A 20,531-nucleotide genomic window follows, 5' to 3' on the forward strand; every position below is an offset into this window, starting at 1 on the left:
CTTTTGCCTTGTCAGTTCCTAATAACAAGTAGGTGTGTTTATTTACCCTGTCAAAGCACAACGCAGAGGAACCAGGAGGGGTGTTCGGGGCAGGTGAAGGCGTGGACATTTCTGCATCTGTTCTACCCTTTCTGCAAGATGGGAAGCATTTACAAAGAGGCAACGCCATGAGCCCAATGTAAGTGCTACTTGGAGAGATAATTTTCCCACCGAAACCAGTAGTCTCCTGAGCCCTGGTATCTTACGCTCACAATAACAACCTTCCTAGGAAATTCGGTCCCTGAGAAATGAACTAACAGGATTTCTGTCTATGAAGATTAAAAGTTTAGACTTGTCTACAGCCATGTTACCCTGAACAAGCCAGATCCCGTCTGATCTCAGAAGGTAGGCAGGGTCAGGCCTGGTTAATATTGGATGGGAGACCACCTAGGAAGACCAGGTGCTGTAGGCGTAAAAAATAAAAAATAAGGGATTGTAAACTGACGAGGCCCTTGCAATCTGTAAGGTCAACCAAAGGTCGCATTGCCTAAAAAAATAAAAATTAATAATAATAAAAATAAAAAATTTAAAAAAATAAAAGTTTAGACTATTTTCTAATCATGTATAGTGCTAAACTGGTCCACATTAGGATACACCAAATGAAGTTGCTAGTATTAGTCCATTCTTTACCTAATTGCTTTAAGGGATTAAAGCAATTTCAGATTACTTGGGAAAGAAAATAATTTACATGTATTCCTCCAGGATACACCTAAAATTCAAGCCAATCACCAAAATATTCAAGGCTTAAAACAATTTGGAGGGGGTAAATCTCCCTAGAGTGAGAAATTTGAAAAGAAATATTTTACAATTCTGTATATATAGAGGAGCAGAGTGAATATCATGTCATCCAACTCCCTTATTTTATCATAGAGCTCAAGGACTTGCTCGAGGTCAAGGTCAGTAGTTTGGGGCAGAACTGGAGCCAGACCCTTGTATATATTGAACCAACTCTCTTCTGAACCAATACTCATTATATACAGAAAGAGTCTGGGACTTTGTGGATGAAAATTACCTCATTTGTAAGAAACGAAAAAATGTTTAACACAAGTTATAAGAATTTGATTGCCCAGGTGTTACAATGGTAATCCAACAGAATAAGATGTGGAAAAATTCATCAAGAAACAAGGAGATTTTAGAATGATTCGTTTAGAGGAAGGTGCCATAGCAGAGCTGAGTGACAGAAAGAGCAGAAAGAACTGACTTTGTAAGGGGCTCAGGGAAAATAAAGAAAAAACGACAGTAGGTTTCGATAAATTTTTTTGAAGATGGTGGTATTTTACCTGAATTATCTAACTTCCTTATCTATATAGCTGAGACTTTTCACTTCAATGAGTTATTCTGTCAATCATTAGCACTCAGTGCTTACTGTGTATCAAGCACTTTTCCAGATAGTTGAGATATATCAGTTAGCTAACAGACAAGAATCCCTACCCTTAATGAGCATGTATTCTAACCGAGGAGGCAGACAACAAACAATCAACATAATAAACGAGTGAATCGTGTGGCGAGTTAGAACGTGTCACATGCCAAGGAGAAGGAAAAAGATCAGAATAAGAGGAAGCAGGGGTACCAGGGTGGGAGGGATCCATGTGGCAGTTTTCAACAGAGTAATCTGTGCGGGTCTCATGGAGAGAGTAGATCTGAATGAGGCCTTGAAGGAAATAAATTAGTCGAGTGGCTCTTTGGAGGAAGATTGCTGCAGACCTAAACAAGTCACTAAGTGGAGCACGGCAGGTGTGTGCTTCATCTTGCATTCTGTAGAGCTGGGGTGGTGCCAGTTCCTAGAGCAAGGCCAAGTTCTTTTACATAAAATAGAATGTCTCAATCCATCCAGTTTGCCCATGGTATACATGCTGTGGACAGCAAGACTAGTAGACCATGTAGTAGACCACTGGGAATTGATGACCCAACACTTTCAGTTCTGGCCCAAGTATGCTTGAGCTTATATGGATCTCAACCATGTTCTTTATATTCATTCTTCAAGACTTCTGTGCCCATGGCCTTGTCTAAGTGTAACAACAAATAGCAGCCAAGGCAGTTCAGCATTTGAATGCCAGAGTTAGATGAACCACAGATAATCCATTTACTAGCTTAGGCATCTGATATTGGAATGGTAGTCGACCGTAACAGGCAGAGCATTTGATTAGAGTAAGATTACCCGGCATCTATTACTAGTTTATACTAACTTACTGACTCTATGTGAATCACTCGATTTTTTTATGTCTCACTTTTCTTATCTACCAAATCAAGATACCTCTCTTTGCCCAGTCTATTTCACAAGGTTGTAATAAAGTTTAACTGAGATAACATGTGAAAAAGTATGTTAGAAGCTATAGTGCACTTTGTCCCCAGAGCCCATCATAGCATTTAGCATTCCATAAACCTTTGTTGGAATGGATGAGTAAAATTTACAGTGTGGTAGCAATCAAGAAAAAAAAGCACTCTGTTAGATGTCACTTTTGTCTACACAATCAAAGAAAAGGTAGGTATTTGGGACAGCTACCTGTATAAATCAGGCCAAATTAAAATATTATTTAGATTTTTATTTGAAGACTTTTTAAACAGAGGTTATTTCAAAACATGACAGAAAAATATAGACTACTCTCAGTTTAGGTTTTAAGTCTTTTGATCTGGAAAAATGCAAGATATTCTTACCCAAAGCAGGGAAAGACGAGCAAAAAAAAATTCAGTATTGCTCAGACTTGGAGGCTACCTTTAAAACTACTTGAAATTTTGAACTGAGATTTCGAAAGTCTGTTTTGTTAGCTTCGTTGGCTCCATGTTGACCAGAATCTAAATTTTATCAAGGACCACATTAGGCTTGGACGAGTCTGAACAGGGATGGGAGGCATTGCCAAATAGTCCCTAATGATTTCTCCTACCGGAAGTTTTCAGGGACTTACTATTGTTTTCCCTTTTCTATGTTTTTTTTTTCACTTCCCAAAGTGTCATTTTTCTTTGGAAATGTTCTAGGAGCTGTTGGATCTGTTGAAACTATATAAAGCAACGTTTTCAATTTTTTAGGTATATGCTCAAGAAAGATCAAAACCTAGCTGCTGTTCTGAGCCCTTTTTCTCCTTCGTTCTAGCCCAAACTACCTCGAGAGCAAAAAAGTACATTTTAACCAGAAAATTAACCTTAGATACCAGTTTCTGGCCTTTCTTTTTTCCTGCAAAGCAAAAGATACAATGGATCCCCATGTAAACAAGTTAGTTCTACTTCAGAAGCATAAACTCTAACCCTGTCAGCCATTTTACAAGGTCCAAAAGGACCTTGCTCAAGACTCAAGCACCAAAGCAGGTCGTGTGAGTACCTCAGCATCAACCTTTGGCTACCCATTGCCTAGATTCAAATCCCCACTCCATCACATACTATCCTTGTGTCCTCGGACAAGTTATCCTCTCTCTGCCTCAGTCTTCTCATCTGCAAAATGGGCATAGTAATAAGATAATAATAATCTCTATGTCATAGGCTTGTGGTGAAGCTTAAATAAGTGAGTTAAAAGATTAAGAGAGTCCAGCACATTTAAAAGCTATGCTTGAGTTTGTGATGATGAAGATGATGATGATGATGGTGATGGTGGTGGTGGTGAAAATGATGATACCACCTTCTTGGAATGCTACTCAAAGCACACATGAAACACTGTATTATTCAAAGTGACTTAAATCTCAGTAACTGGCATGCTGTAGAGAAAGGAGCCGGTAAACATGAACAACGCAGAATCCGGTTGCCACAGGAGATGCTCAACCGTGTTCCTCGGGAAGCTTCCTAGCCCTTCTTTTTCTTTTTCAATATGGGAAAAGTCTCTGCAGATTCCAATCAAGATACTGAGCCCGTCGCCCAAGAGCAAACTGTCACTTCTCACGTTGCCATCACTGAGGATAGATTCAGGGGCAAAGGAGGAGGAGATAAGGGGGAAGCAGTGAGAAAGCAGAAAGGTGGTCCTGGGCCGAGGAAAGCCGTCGCCAGGCAACTGACAATACAACAAGGGATATTGGAAGAGCAAAACTGCCTCGGAAATACTGCTGATTAAAAACGCTTGTCTCAAAACAACTTTGAATGATTAGAGACAGGGAAGTAATCTACAGAAAGGAATATGGACCACAGCAAAGGAAGTGACACCCCACCTCGTGAAGGACACACAAACTGGGGCAACCAAGGACACAGGAAATCCAGACCCAGCTCGGAGCTACCCTGGGCTAAGGGTAGAGACATGGCTTATTTTAACTATATACTAATAATGATTAAGAGTGATGTGCTAAGCGCTATGCTTAAGCACTTTTTGAATGAAGGTACATTTGGAGAAAGCAGTGGTAAGGATGTGAAATCATTTGAAGAATCTCTATTAAAATGAGCCGAACAGAAATAAAATTAACAAAACTACTCAGATAGTATTTTAAACAAAGCCATGTGAGTTACATGTATTTTTTAAATGCAGCTAATTGATAAAGTGTATGACAGGTCATTGGAGTCCTCATAGCCACTGGAAGGTTAACTTATACTCCTTGGCTACTTAAAGATAGAATATTCAACCTGCTAAAGTCTAGGACAGTGTTTCCCTAAGAGATCGATAGAGCACAAAATCCAGAGGCTTGCTAGGTTAGTATGCAAAGAGACAAAGCAACTCGTGGTCTAAAAATAATTAGAAAATACTGCTTTAAGCAAAGTGGAACTTTTTCTTTTGTTTTGTTACATTATGTTTTACTGCAGGACTTCTCAGAACCTTTAATGAGCAAATGAGAATGGTCAGGACATAGACAGGGACACCAGAGGCAGGATTTTCCAAATTATCTGATGAGAGAATTTTTCCCCAGCATCCCCTGCAGCATCTCCCAGAACTATTTACGAAATGCAAGTATGAGTTCATTTATCATTTCCCCAGGGATTTGGCCCATTCTAAGCCCCAGATATGTATCCATGTCCCTCAGAGAGAAAAGAATTAGAAGGAACTTTCCTACTACCTTTCCTGGTAGTATCAGTAAAAGTGACGTAGCTGCTATAACAGATAAACCTCAAATTCCATTGGCTTCACAGAATATAGTTCGTTTTTCCTTAAGCGATGGTCCCGTGCAAATGGAATTGCCCAGGAAGCTTTGAAAAATACTCCCTCTATTCTCCACACCCAGTTCTGATTTATGGCTCTGGAGTAAGACGGGACACTGAGGAATTTTTTCTAAGCTCCTCCAGGATTCTGAGCCACGGATGAAATACACTGAACCAAGGGATTATAAGAGCTTCCTCGCCTGGCATCTTCCCATTTAGACTTGTGTGTTAGTCTCTGAAGGCTTAGATTATTGATCGGTGTAATGTAATGTTTCAAAAATTAAAAAGAGAGAGAGAGACGACAGAGAAAAAGGGGATTATTCAACCAAAACTTATTCTCTATAACTACGTGAGTCCCCAGTTAACTCAGCATCCTGAGATGTACCCTCATAAGCCTGTCTTGTTGATAAGCCCAGACTTTGTCTTTTCTGGTTCCGTGCCTGGCACTTTGCCATTATCTCAGTGGGATTGTAGGACCACCTGCTATTTATTTATGCATTAAATATTTATTATTTCAGTCAGTAGAGGGTAGGGGTTAATAGTGTGAACCTCAAGGGCCACGCGCTTTGGAAACTGGATCCCCACGCACTAGCAGTGTGACCTTGGAACAGTTACCTAGCTTTCCTGCCTCAGTTTCCTCATCTGTAAAATGGAGACAATAATCCTAACCATTTCACAAAGTGCCATGAGGATTTAACAGGTTAATCCCTGGAGAGATCTAGAATAGTGACTAGCACATACTGCGTTTTCAACAAATGTTGGCTATTATAATTTGTTTTTAATATTTTCAAATGCAGATTTCTGCTCTAGGTTGCCAAGGGTACATACAGAGACAATGAAAGCTATACCCCTGTCCTCAAGGAATTTACAATCGGGCATGAGTGAAGCATGGATTGTGACAGATATGACTGGACTTCCATAGCATTATGTGCATATTGCTAAGAGGGCCTCCAAGATGCTATTGGAGTGGCAAACTGCGAAGGCTTCCCTGAAGAGGTGGCATTAGGTCCTTGAAGAGGAGGCTTTTCAGGGAAAGATGAACTCTACAGGCCCAGTCATTTGCTACTGAAGTGACATGGAAGAAGGGAAAGGATGAGTCCAAAACAGAACAAAACAATTATTGGTATCTGCAAAGAGACATTTATTTGCAATAGTGTACCAACGACACCAGGAGAGGCCACCCGCAGTCTTCTAAGTCAAGGACGCGGGCCTCTGCCACATTCCCTGCACGGGATTGTACTTGTCTAGGGGCACTCCCACAAACACTGCCTAATGGCAAGCTTGGGTTTAGACAGACAGGCCTGCAGTTTTCCATGGTGTGGTCGTGGAAAGGTTGGCAGGGCTGTAGGTCCAGGAGAAGACAGGACTGGAGGCAGAATGGGCAGAGCAGGGCGAGGCAGGAGCTTACGCTCGGGAGTTTCACAAGGCACAGAAATTCCAGATCGTGTCTCTGCCTTAGTCCCTTCAGGATATCCTGTCATTCAGCCAGGGTACATATACAGTTGAGAGTAGCCAATCTCACCACAACCCCTGGATTTGCCACTTTTCCTGTCTAGAGGCAGATCTCACATGTCATCTGGTTCAATACAGGGAAAGGAGAGGAAAAGATTTAAAAACAAACACTGAAATGAGAAAGAATTCACTGGGAGTACATCAGACGAAGTGAAAATAGGTAAATAGTTCTGGCGGGTGCCTGGCACAGAGAAGGAACAAATATTTCCTCACCATGCTACAAAGTTTAATACTTTTCTTCCTTGGATTGGTAGTTCAATATGTCTGCTCCCCACCAGAAACTGCAGAGCAGGTAAGATGAGATTCCGATTTTTTTGTTGTTTTTTTTTTAAGTTGTTAATTTTCACGGTGTATTCAAAAGCTTATGCTACTCTGTGTTGTCATGGATAAAGAGTACTGTCTGGACTTCATAAAATAAAGAGAAAACTTGTGGAGAATAGGATCCTAATGGCAAACCATCTTTCTGAAGATGTGCTAACCCAGGTGGTTGGTTATTCCTGGGCTAAAACACCATTGTCGGCGGCTCTGATTTTAGTGTTATTATTCCTCTTTCTATCATGGATTTTGAAATCCTGGGGTTTTCTCCGTTTGTTTGTTTTAGTCTCATCTATGCGAATACCTTCCATTGCACCATTCCGAATGCAGAAAATAACAATAGCTGTAGAGAGATGTCCCGGGGATTTTCAGTTTGGGTGATATCTGGCTGAGAAAGATGGTATTACAAAACGTGTTAGGTATTCGTCCCTCTACCTCACAAGTCTCAGTGAAAGTCCCCAGGGCAGTCGCAGGGGAAGCCCCTGTGATGTGTATCAAGCAGGTTCACGTGAATTGTCATCACAGAGTAAGTTCAATGTCAGATCTGCAGCAAGGTTTGTCTACAGGTGTGTATGAGAGGCAACCCAAGTGACTATTTAAACTGCATTTCGCGAGACATGATTTCTGCTCTGTTAAGAATAAAACTTAAACCCGATTCTGCATCCATGCCAGGCAAATTTGCATCAACACCAATGTAACTCCAATTAGCTGTCTTCTGAGAGTGCTTTTCACGAAAGCATTGGAAGATGGCATAATGGTTATATGCTCCAGCTCTGAGGTTAGATAGGGGTGAGTTTGACCGTGGTTTCATTTGTTTAACAAATATTTCTGAGGATCAGTGACTGTTCTCTGCAGTTTACCAGCTGTTCAACCCTGAGCAAGTCATTTAGTCTGTCTCAGCTTCAGTTTCTCCCCTGACGGTGCTCCACAAGCAGCAGTAATTATCCTTCTCATCATCACCATCACCATCATCATTGTGAGTGCCTGCTTTTTAGTGCAGAAATGTTGACTGATGCTTAAAGCTGAGTTTACTTTTCAAGAGGTGATCATACAGGAAGTAGAATGAGCCATTCCGTTTGAAAAGGACAATTCAAAGGTTAAGGGATTTTTGAAAAGAGAATATTAACTTTGGCCTGTTAAGAAAGAAAAGACAAAGTGATGTCGCCTTATATACTAACCCACTTGGGAAACCTTGATGTAAAGAAAATCCTGCCTAAAGAGAAATATGGAGGTATCATGACCATTGAAGGGGATTGATTCAAACTCTATCTAAAGGTGGCTTTTATTATTATTCCATAAAGAACATTCCAGTGCTCTTTTGGTTCATAAAGATCACCAAAGGAAAGCTGCCAGTAAAAACAGAGATTTTTGTCTTCCTATACAGCACTATGGCATGCTCGGGGAAGAGAAATGGCTAACCAAGGAATAAGAAGACCACTAACTTACAGTGTGACCTTGGGCAAGTCACTGAACCTCCCCTCACTTCCCTAAAATGAGAATGATGATACCTGCCCTACTTGTCTTTAGGGTGGTCGAGATTGAATAAGATGATGCCTTCGGAAGTTTGTATAACCATAAACTGGTCTGTAAATGCAAGGTTTCTTCTCAATACACTTAGAAGTAGTTATGACATTCTCACGATGCCTAGCCTAGTGCTGGGCCCATGGGATGTGCTATGGGGTGACAAAGAAGTCTGAGAAGCGGCCCTCTCCCACAACAGGTTTTTTAAAGAGGAGCAAAGACAGCAAAATGCCCTCTACTGGCCAACCATTGAGAAAAGGAGGAGAGATGAGTGAGGTTTTGTGGGTGTGGCGTTGTTAAACAGGGCTTGAAGGGTATGAGGTTCGGGTCGCTAAGGGGAGGGGAAAGAACATTACAATCAGATGAGGCAACAAGCCAAACACAGAAGTGGGGCTAGAGAGGTGGTACAGGCATCAGCACTTACTGCCTACAATATTCCCAACGCTGGGCCTGGCAACTTGTACGTGTTACATCACTGAAAGTTCTCAGTAACCCCGAGAGTAGTTATCAGTATCTCCCCCTAAACAATGATGGCAAAGAGCAAGGGATTCATTCCAGATGGTATTTAGCAAGAAACTGAGCTTGATTCCCAGCTTAGGTCTTTTGACTCCCAAGTTCAGTCTCTCTTTGTCGTACAAAGCCGCTGTTTCTTAAGCTCAATGGAGAAATGAAGGGAACTTGAAAGAGGGGAAGAAATCCAGTTAGGAAGATCAGCATCATGGGCAATGAGGGATCCTGAAGACGGGGCCCAAGTGAATCTGCGTCGTTCATTTGATCAGTTCTCTGTTGCCCGATGTTGGTAGTTGACTGTTTCTGGTGTGACTGTCTGATTTCCTACAATGCATTCATTCGATCAACAAATATTTACTAAGCATTGCTGTGTGCCAGACACAGTTCTAGGTGCCTGGGACAAAACAGCAAAGGACAAAACAGAAAAAGATCACTGCCCTCACAGAGCCCACATTCTAGATCTCCATACAGTTCCTGCTCTAAGATGTTTGCAGTCTTAGATATCTTGGAGCAAGAACTGTATGCTCCATGGCATTTAGCACCCAGACTAGACCATTCCTGTAGAATTAATGCTGAAATGATATCCTCAAGACTTGTTGATCTGTGCCCAGTTGACCTTGAATAACCTGCCTAAACAATTTCCCATTTGAAAAGAATACAATCTAGTTCAGGTTTCCCATTAGGGAAAGTGTATGTAATGAGGTTGCCTTACCTTGCTGGACTCCAGACCTTAGATCAGGGATGGCAAACGGGTGATACGAGCAGTGCCTTGCACAGACACGTCAGACATTGCTTGTCAGTCTCAACACTCTTTCCAGATAAGATTGAAAGCAGCCTGCTAGTCATTACCAATCAACCTCATTGCTGTCCTTGTCATTCCATTGACATAAGGTCAACGGAGAAGATTGGCCAAGCAAGGCTCTGCTAATGAGACTGGATTTTTTTTTTTTTTTTATGTTTTCACAGACGAAAAGATGTGATAAGAAGTCTCTGCTTATAATGAGGACTGAGTGCCAATCCTGCTCATTCAACTTTGGAATCAAGTGCCCAGATGGTTATACCAAGGTCACCAATGGCTCCATAGGGGTTCGAGATTGCAGGTAGGTACTCATTATGAGAAAATAAGTGTGCTTGCATGTTGAAACTTAAGGGGTTATGAGCCTAAATATAAACTTCTCGTCTCAAAAACTACCAAGCATTTCCATGGTTTTCTCTTACTCTAAGACTGCATGAGTTCAAACCCAGGTAACTCACAACTATGACCTTGAGTCTAAAAAATGTATTATTACTGATTCACATTTCAATACAAAACTGACTATGTTGAATTGCACATAAACATTCTCCCTTCATTTTGCCCTTCTTTTGTGTGAAAATCTGAGTTTTGTTTCACTTGGAAAGGATTCTAATCAGAACATGTTATAAAGCCTTGGGTCTCATAGTCATCTTACTAACTAGCTATGGACCCTGATATTAATTAGAATCCAAAGAAGGGAGACAAATGCATTACAGCTTCATTGCATTTTATGTGAGTGCTGCATTCCTGAAATTCTCTTGATTCAAAACTCTCATAATTCAAAGCAAAGGATGACAAGCAGTTCTGCTCACTAGTTTGATGGATGCAGCCACGCAGCTCAAGTGCAAACACAATTTTTTATTTCCTCATCTACTAATTTAAAAATTAAGTAGTACTCAATGAGTTTGTGTTTGATTCAGGGATAAAGGACTAGTATGACTTCTTATTTTATATAAAATGAAGCATCAACATTGTTATATCTAGAAATACTAAAGTCAAATCCTAGAATAAGCCATCCATGCAGAAATCCCTGTAAATAAACAATGGTGTTTAGCCTCTAAAGAACTGCTATTCCAGACCTGTATCTCAGCTGGTGGAAACACTGTTCTAAGGAACTCGTTATATCTCCCTCAAGGAAACTGTGGCAAATGTTACTCACTACACTATACATTTCTCACAGAAATTTCTACGTTTACAATATCTGCATAAAAATATGCTAATGCTGAGCAGTTGGTTTGTTTTAAATCCACATATCCCGTGCATCACATAACTCATGATCTTTCTCTTCTCGCATTGGCTGCTAGGATACTCAGAGACGAGTCCGAAGTGTACTTTTAGCATGCGCCTAGAGTCTAACATGATTCTTTTCATCTGCTAACTTCACTTTCGACATCACTTTAGATATTTCACCCCTATTTTCATTGTGCCTTGATGTTTTTCATCCATTTCTTACCATTAAATATGTCGCGATTATGCTTTATTCTACCTAGAAAGTAAAATGTGTTGGATGTATATATTTTTAAATATAGGCAAGTGTAAAGATCTAAATAAAAATCTAGGGCAACCCCACTGCCCATGGTTAACTGGATTGCTCTGATTGTGGGGTTCATGTCCTCTCTTTTCCCTTCAAGGTATACCTTTGAGGTCAGATCATACTCGCTGTCTCTCCCTGGATGTCGCCACATCTGTAGGAAGACCTATCTCCAGCCTCAGTGCTGTCCGGGCCACTGGGGCCCAGATTGCATGGGTAAGTGGCACATCACTTTTCTTGGGTTTTGACACTTGCTTCTCAGTGTCCCATCTGACAGACGATTGAGAAGAAGGAGACCCAATAAAAGGAAAACGTCAGCATCTTTTTCTAGAAAGTCACATTTCCGTCTATATGTAGAAAATCTTTCTTGCCCTCTCAGCTTTTCTAAAGAAATCTGCTTTCCTCCAGTTAGAGATCTCTCTTTTGAAAGAACTCCTCTACGATTCAGAAAAAGGGACAATTGAGCGGAAATCCATTTTTACAAAAAAGATAACTGACCATAGAGAGGAAGTAAGAATGCTGGGATCTTATGACCCCAAATACAATTTTCTTTAAGAAGAAATTTGATTACATCTCAAAGTCTGTAGTTATTGTTTGGCAACCAAAATAGTCATTAAATCTTTTAAATATTTCACTCTCAGGATGGAATAGCAAAGTTTCGATGACCACATTCCACTGAAAGAAAAACTACTAGTTTTTCTAGTCTGGGTCAATGGTACAGTTAGACTCCCATGGTCCAGCATAGCATCTGACGGCTAAAATTGAACCTCTATTCCGATTATAAATGTTTACACTCCAATAGTGACTTTGTACTTGCTGCAACATGCAAATTATGTGAATTCTTGGATAGTAAAAAATCAGGCATTTTAATTCATGAATTTACCATTTGTTTTCCATTTTCTAAAACATAATAAAAACATCTTAAGCATCCACTTAAAGGGAGAGATTAGTTCTCTTTTGCTTTGTTTTTTTTTTTCTGATTAAAATAATATAAGCAAATCATACACAGCTTGAAATGTTTAGAAAAATATAAAGAAAGAAAAAACAGCAACTTATATTCTGTCACACATAGGAAACCATAAATAGTTTGGCTTATTCCCGGAGTCTTCCATGTGGCTTCTAAATATTTGAGCCCATAGTATATGCAAAATGTTCTCTCCTGTTTCTTTTTGTAATTAATGATTAAGTGAATCATAGCTTCCATTTGCTCAACATTGATGACGTTAGTTACTAGAGGGGTACTTGGCATATATTAACTGATTTAATTCTTAAAACAAATCTCTGAGTTCGACAATTTTATCTCCATTACGTGTATGAGGAATCAGAGATTGGAAGATTATCGCTTGCCTATTTCCTTTGAGCTGGTAAGTGATAAAGCAAGTTCAAGTTCAGGGTTGCCTGGCACCAAAACCTGAGAAAAAGTGGGAGAGGGATCTTCTAAGTGTTGTTGTTTTGTTTTGTTTTGTTTTAATATCTCTTTTGATTGTTAGTCCCTTCGGCCCTCCTAGTCAATGCCTGGATTATGCTCCTTACCCGGAAAGGCCAAGGCTCGGGGTTAAGGATAGCTTGGCCCTACTCTCTAACTGCTCTGCTCTCTGTTTCACCCCAGCATGTTGACACAATGTGTTTCTAAGAGTTTATCACCTCAGAATCAAGCAATTAACCCAGACTTTGAGAATTTTTTTAGTGCCAAATGTGGTCACAATCACATCCTGTTTTTATAGACATCCTAATACAACAGAAACAACTTTTTGATTTACTTTTCTCTTTCTAATCCACAAAAATTAATCTGATGCCAAGTCGTTAATCAGACACACCGTAGACAAGAAAAGTTTTTGTCCAAGACACAGTAATGAAAGTCAGTATCTCCAACGTAGCGAATGACAGACCACAGCCAGGAGAGCAAAGAACTCTGGGCCTGCTAGCAAGTTTTAGGTTTGAATCTGGTTCCATCATTACTAGCTTAGTTAAGATATTTCCCACTTATGCCTCAGTCTTCTTAGCTGTCAATGGGGGTAAATGTCCTACTTCATAAAACTGTATTAGAGATTTTAAAACATTAATATAAATGAAAGTACTTGGCAAAGTAGATGACGTGAAGAAGACACTTTATAAAAGTTTTATGAATAAATAAGTGAGCGAATCATAATTAAAAGAGACCTCTGATAATGAAAGGCAAATAAAATGGCGCCCTTCCTCCGAGGCCTTTTTGAACAGTGGGTAACTCGTAAAACAAGCAGGCAAACAAGATTCAAAACCTTCGGTGGGTGTCCATGCCAGCACACTGTGCTACGAGCAACTGAGGCAAAGCTCACGCCTGCCATCGAAGGAGGCTGAGGATTCCTTGAACAGTCAGGCGTTTCCTTCTGATAGGTCTCAAGGCCAGAGAAGCAAAACACGTGAAAACCGAGGCCTGGACATTTGTTCTGCTGTCCTCTCACTGGGAGCGAAAGTGTGCTTCCCTTTGTCTTCATCTTCCAAACATACTCACTGTCTCAAAAGGCTTCCTTCCTCTGGTTCAGGAAAGAGATTAAATCCTCTGCTTGGCTGTGTTATTTCATCCCTCACATTTTTGTGGTGATGACAAGAGATATCTTGGCTATCACTTTATATTTCCTCAGGGATAAGGCTGCTGACATGTGTCCATCCTTCTTTTGGAGGAAGTACAAGCTCTCGAATGGTCTTCTTTCCAGTGCAAGCACAGCATCCACTTCCTTTTTAATGCACAGAGAAATACATTCATCCTCAACACTTCTGAGTTCCTGCATTATTTTAATAGTATCTTATTCAAATTAGAAAATAACTGTAGGATCAATTCTGAAAACTTGAAAAACACACAAAAAAGCACAATGAAAAAAATTACTCGTTATCCTCTAAAATTAAGAATAAGGCATTACTCTCACTCACTTGGAGAGAATATATATCATCCTGTCATAAGAAAGGTGTTTAATGTGCTTCTTCCTCATTAAAACTTGTACTGCTTTCTCAGATCTGCATATGGAAGCCTTTTCTCATTAGCACAAAAACATATTTTTAACCTTGAAACATAATACATTTGAACAAACAATATTCTATTTGAGATGAAAGAGATTGTTTTACTTGTCCATGCTGGTTCTTTTGATTCCACTGTGAATGTTAACAGATTTATGCTACAACTCAAAGTAATGAAAAAAAGAATGTAGCAAAACAATCTGATTATTTCAAAGGGAAATGACTCTGATTCCTCTTTTTTGAGGTCAGTGTCATCAAATTATGCACAATTTATTTTTTGTATCATGTCATTTACATTTTTAGACCTCTTTTTCTTTGCTGTTGGATGTTTCTTGCCATTCACTGACCAGGTTGCAAATAACAGATTTGTGTGGATTTGGAGCCACTCTTTTAGGCATGTCCTTTTTGGCTTCGCGTGACAAATAATGCTGAGTTCGCCTAAGGAACTTATTTCACGTCAGTTTCTCAGACAGACAATTTCAACCAAAGCTATAAATTGCATACCAGGACATATTATTCTCTGCCTAGCACTGTGACCCAAGCTTTTAAACAAAGGTAGTGACATGGATTCTAGAGTTCCTTGGGAGATAAGTTACACAGGGAAGTCCCTGGCCTTTGTTGGCCAGGAAGTTTATTATCTCCCTTTAAAGAAACAGAACGGCTAATGATTTGCTGACAGCTTATAAAGGGTAAGCCTCCTGCATAAAGAAAGTCACAATGCAAGGGCCCACCAGAGAAGCAGTGCCTGAAGGGAAATGTGATGACCTAAAATAGCCTTATCAGCTCCATGAGCCACACAATGCATCAAAAATGTGCCCTTATAGCAGATTCTGTAATCTCTCTTTCAAGTGTGGTTGCTGAGAATGGCAATTTTACCGCCTTTTTTTTTTTTTTTCTTAATAGAGGCCTGAGGTGATAGCAAATGATTTGAGAAGCAGGAAAGAAATTTATACTTTTGCATAAAAACCTTCACTTCCTCTCTGTCTGAGGACTTCACATTAACTTTTGCTGCGTTCCCAGTGGTTCTCAAACATTAACGTGCAGTAGAATTATTGGCGAGCCTGTGAAAATGCATATTCCTCCGTCTTACATCCAGAAATCCTCCTTTAATAGGTGTGAAGGGCCGAACTTGCCATAAAATTGTAACAGTTTATTATTGACCAACAAGATGAGTAAGGACCGAAATCCAACCCATCCTTGTCTCACCAAGCCATACACTCCTGGTCTATCTTGAGAAAGGGCCACCTCTCAATTTTAGTTTCAACTTCTTGCCAAGCCTCGTATATGTTGGGGATATATCGACAAGATCAGTGAGAGTTGGAGAAGCTTTTTAAAATTTGCACAAAGGCTCTCTATGCCCTGGTGGATTAGTCTAGGTCCTGTGAAAAAGAGATACCAAGACAGGGTTACAAATGCAAGAGATTAATGAAAGGGAGTGCTGGCAAAGGAAATGCAGGAGGAACAACCCAACAAGTATGGAGGTCTGTCTCACCCTTGGAAATAAGATAGGGAGCAAGGAGCGTTAGATGGAAAAGTCTTAGACTACATGTAGTTCTAAGATGAGCGTGGGAGACTGGAATTCAGGCGCCATTGCCTGCAAAAGTAAAAATGCCCGGGGAGTCATTTCTGCAAGGTGGCACCCATTGCTGAGCCTCAGGATGGAGGAGGCTCTGTGTTCTCCTGAGCCAGTGCGGAAGGCAAGCTGGGGGTCTCTCAGAGAGCCCCTTACCTGCCTAGCCCTAGGAAGAGGCATGGGGACCAAGAGAAGTAAACAGCGGCAGAGCTGTCACCTATCTTCCTGGTCCTGCCCAGAGTTTGCCCTGGTTCTCAAAATACCATCTCAGCGCAAGGAGGGTGTAGTATCAAAAGGAAATGGGAGAAGAGCTATTTGATAGTCAATGACCTACAGAAACGCCGATGGCACCTCGCGTCCGGCATCTGTGACCTCAAGTCCTTCAGTTGGTTTTCACATGAACTTCAAAGTGCATACCTGGTACCTGCATGATGAGGCCCTTTCCCTTCCTCTTTCTCCTCACCTCCTGCTCATCTTTTAAAAAATAAAAGCCACAGTCTCTCACAAGGCCCTTCCTTAATGATCTGGCTGTTGCTCTCAGATCTAGGTCAACTGGGCCATGATTGGTTAATTTTTATAAATGTTTTAACCTCCAGTAGGCGGAATGATGAGAGCTCTATGTCTCTTTCCCTCATAACTACCCTTATCCCAGGTCATCAACCAGTATTTATTTGATTATCTGTTAAACCTTGACTCTCTCCCCACACTGGACTCATAGGACCATGGAAATCGAGACCTGGTCTGTGTGCTCACTTTACTTGTTCCTGATTCAAACAGGTGCCCAATAATTTATTTCTGAGTGTTTTTTTTTCTGGTTATACTGCCAACCAGAAAGATCATAAACTGATGAGGATGGAGAGTATCCCCTCTAAATAATAACAAGCACCATTTACTGAGCCCCTAATATTTCCAGTCCCTACCACCACCTGCCAGGATGACACTTGAATTGTCTCTCAGAGCCAGCCATTGACTTTCCTAAAGGGATACAGCTAGCGAAGAGTTGACATGGGGTTCAAACCCAGAGCATCCTGACTGCACAGTCCCTGCTCTCTCGTAACACTTGCATCCCATGTAGCCACTGCCCTAGCGGATGAGGGCAGCCCAAACCAACAAACTGGTTTTCAGAGTGATTTGTGGAGATCAGCTCCATGCCAGCGTGTCTCCTCCTTCACCCACCTTATAATCCGTGCCGTGGCTCTGGTGTGCAGTAGTGCTTGGTTTGTATATAGCATGATGATACACCGAAGCACCTGCCTGCATTTGAAGCCTAACCACAGTCCCAAGTGTACAGTTGACACCCTTCGGTTTACTAATCTTCTGCAGGAAAGAAACAGAGGAGCCAGGGAGAACACGGTCTACAGGTGTGCAACTCAACTCTCTCTCCTCTCTATATCAACAAGAAACACACTCTTCTAAAGAATTAGCCCTGTAACTCAAGTGAGCCATAAGAGTTGTCTCTGAGAGAATGGCTTCGCCTGTGGTCTCTTTTTTAGAAGTCTCTTGTTCTAAGAACTACCTTTTCGGTTTCTGTGAATGCTGATTTCTCAGAAAATATGTGGCATAGCAAGCTTGTGACAAGGGAGAGCTCTGAACAAAGGTCTTTGTGGATGGGGGTAGGAGGGAAGTGTGGGCAGGAAGGCGGACAATCCACTAGAGGAGAGGCGAGGAGGCCTCTCTTTACCCCTTGCCAGCTGGGTGACTTTGGGCAAGCCATGTTACTACTCTGTGCCTCAGTTTCCTCATCTAGGAAATGGGACTAAAAATAGGACTTAACTTCAGGAGATTGCGGTGAGTGGTCAATACATGCATCCTTTATTATCATCTAGAACTCCATGTCATTCGCTGTTTTGCGGAAGGCGTTTGCCTTGCTAACTTAAATTTGGGATGATGTTTGATCCTGCCTCATTCACACAAACACGTTTCGTGGCCATTGTAGGGTTTCTGCTTGGTGCTCGCTAGTCTGGATCTGTTATTTAGATGGAACTCGCCCAAAGTGGGATTAAATCCGTGTTGACTCAGCACTCAAAATCCAGAACAACAGCAAGTATAAAAAGAAACAGAAATTTTTGTCACCCTCATCGCGGTAGTACCTTAAACTCCTGTCACTTATTATTACTTTAACTCCTCTGTTTGATTTTGGGCCTTGTGATTTCTGACTCTCTAGCTAAATGTCCCTTTGCCCCAGCATGTGACATAAGGCTTAGCGTGTAGTAGGTATTCTCTGAATGTTTAGTGAATGACTGTTGAAATCCTCAAATAAGTGCTTATGAAAGCTCCAACTCAGGTCTAGCACAGCCCCAAAGTGCAAACTTGGTGCTTGTTTGGAATCGGTTTCTGAGTGAAGCCTAAATTCCTTTGCTCGCCATGTAAAGCTTTTCATCGACTGGCCCCAACTGTCCTGTCACGCCTCGGCAAACGCCACTTCTCCCAGACCCCAGCTCCCGAGTTCCAGCCCCGGCAAACGATGAATCATTCCCGGAACCGGCCATGCCCCTCTACACCTCTGAGATGCCGTCCTTGTCATTTCCTCCTCCTGAATCGCCCTTCCCTTTCAAGCATGGTCAGCTCCTACCGGGCCTTCAAAACCCCAGCTTAAATGACCCCTCCTCAGGGATGTCTCCTGGATTCCCCATGGCAGCATCCACAGCTCCTTTTCCTGGTCTCCCTCAAATCCTGTCTAGTACACTAAGTAAGAGGCCTGGCTTTAGAGTCCTGCTAAAGGCCGAGCTAAACTCCCAGCTGTGCATCTTATCAAGTGTGAGTCTTTGACCCCTCTGAACTTCAGTCTCCTTGTGTGCTAATTAGCACCAATAGCAAACCCTGAGGGTTGCAATAGGAATGATTTAATGAGATAACTGTGAAGTGGATAGCAAATGCTCAAGAAATGGCAGGCAGTCTGATGCCTTCTATCACAGCCCCTGACTACACTGGGATTCACTTGCCTCCCCCATGTAACTTTTAAGTGACACCAGCAGAGTCTTCAATTATTTCTTACCCCAGCAACCAGCACACTAACTGCCACATAGTGGGTGCTTAATGCATCCTTGCAGAATGCTCGTGTGCAGGCACAAATGAATGAACCTGAGTCCTTTGATTCCCTAGAGTGCCCAGGAGGGGCGAGTTCCCCCTGCAGTGGCAGAGGCAGCTGTGCAGAAGGCATGGGAGGAAATGGAAGCTGCTCGTGCCAAGTAAGTTCAGAAACGTGCCCACCTCCCTGACTCTGCCCCCGCCCCTTACCTGCATATCCATCTGGAAAATGGGTTTGCTAATAATATCTATGTAATTACACTGGTTGAGAAAGTGAAATGAGATCATATATGTAAAATACTTTCTGCCACTATACTGAGCTATAGAAATCTGTTGTTCCTGTTGATAATCACCACTATTAGCAGACGACTCTTTGGTCCTGTTCACAGCACCCATGTCAAACAATGGGTCTGCCATTGAATTTCTTTGTTATCCCATGAAAATGGTTTTTTGCAATTTTCAAGCCTTAGATGATTGAAGTGCAAAGAATCCTTCAGAAAAGATTTGAGCTCAACTATCTTCAGAAATGCAACACTGAAAGAGATTTTATTTCATCCTCGGTTGAACTATAGTGTAGCTATTAGCACCGGCTCCCTATTTACGTCTGTAGGCTGACAAAGCATCTGTCTTCTAAAGAGCTCCAGACTCAGTAAAAAGATGATGCAGGGTTTAACATAGACATTACGACACAAAAACAGCAAACAATAAAGGAAAGAAATAGAAAGAAGGAGCTTTAATATAGGCACAGAGGGAAGGTATATTTGAGAAGCCAACACTGACCCAACTATCCGGGAGAAATCAATGGGCTTCCTGGGTAACACAGATCACTTTGGGTCTGACATCTGCCTGGGGTGTTTTGCAGAAAGGGTTTGGCGGAACAGCCTGTGAAACCTGTGCTGATGACAATTTATTTGGACCCAGCTGCTCAGCAGGTATGTCTGTTGTTTGTGTAATCAAATACATTTGGAAAGGTTGAAAGTCAAACATGGCTTCCTTATACAGCCAGAGCCCCCAGAAAGACTATTCCTTGTTCGGTGCAGGGGGAAGAATACTGAACAGTTATGCATAACCAAGTCTACACAGGCAAAACCAAGAGTTGACAATAAATCTGATTAAACACCGTTTTTGAAAAAGTAGATAGTGTTTTCTGTGGTTTTCAGCTCTTGCAGTCAGCTACTCACCAGCTACTTCCTAGAAAACTTAGGGTTATACAATTCCCTCTCTCCAGGCTCCAGGATGCAACATCCACTGTTCTTGGTCTGTCCAGCTTCTCCCTGAGGTCCTTCCAGATCCTGGCTCAGCATTGATCTTCTCCCCAGGGGTCACTGCTTCCACCATACATCCTGCCACATTCTAATCTGTCCTTTCCTTTTGGGAGTTCACAGATAAATACCCGAGGTGATCAGAGGTTGTTGGCTCCCCTTTGCAGATTAAACAAACAAACAAACCTGACACTCTCTAATTTTTGGTTCCCCCCAGAAGTAAACGCTAAACAAGGATTCCAGTACACGTAGCATATTTGGAAGGCGACTCTGGGAAACACTAAGAAAGTGACATAAGGGAAATAATGCATGTGTTGTCAAGCCAGAGACCACCGTGGATGAACAGAGCTTAATGCCCCGGGGAACTCCAGAGTCGGTGTCTAACACTCAGCTCAGAGTTATCATACCCAAGGG

General features: G+C 41.6%; 1 protein-coding gene and 1 pseudogene across 1 annotated transcript in view; both read left to right on the top strand.

Moving 5' to 3' along the window:
* Positions 1 to 333: 333 nt before the first annotated feature.
* On the top strand, positions 334 to 451 carry LOC118614062 (annotated as a pseudogene).
* A 5,953-nt stretch (positions 452 to 6,404) lies between these two features.
* The window catches only part of STAB2 (stabilin 2), a 129,707-nt gene continuing 115,580 nt past the window's right edge, over positions 6,405 to 20,531 (top strand). The window contains exons 1-5 of the mRNA XM_036237372.1: positions 6,405 to 6,886; positions 9,907 to 10,040; positions 11,365 to 11,480; positions 18,931 to 19,016; positions 19,718 to 19,787. Of these exons, the coding sequence (XP_036093265.1) occupies positions 6,809 to 6,886; positions 9,907 to 10,040; positions 11,365 to 11,480; positions 18,931 to 19,016; positions 19,718 to 19,787 (484 nt within the window). The 5' untranslated portion in view covers positions 6,405 to 6,808. The remainder of the gene's footprint in view (positions 6,887 to 9,906; positions 10,041 to 11,364; positions 11,481 to 18,930; positions 19,017 to 19,717; positions 19,788 to 20,531) is intronic.

This window comes from Rousettus aegyptiacus, unplaced genomic scaffold (assembly GCF_014176215.1).
Source record: "Rousettus aegyptiacus isolate mRouAeg1 unplaced genomic scaffold, mRouAeg1.p scaffold_m13_p_2, whole genome shotgun sequence".
NCBI classification, from domain to species: domain Eukaryota; kingdom Metazoa; phylum Chordata; class Mammalia; order Chiroptera; family Pteropodidae; genus Rousettus; species Rousettus aegyptiacus.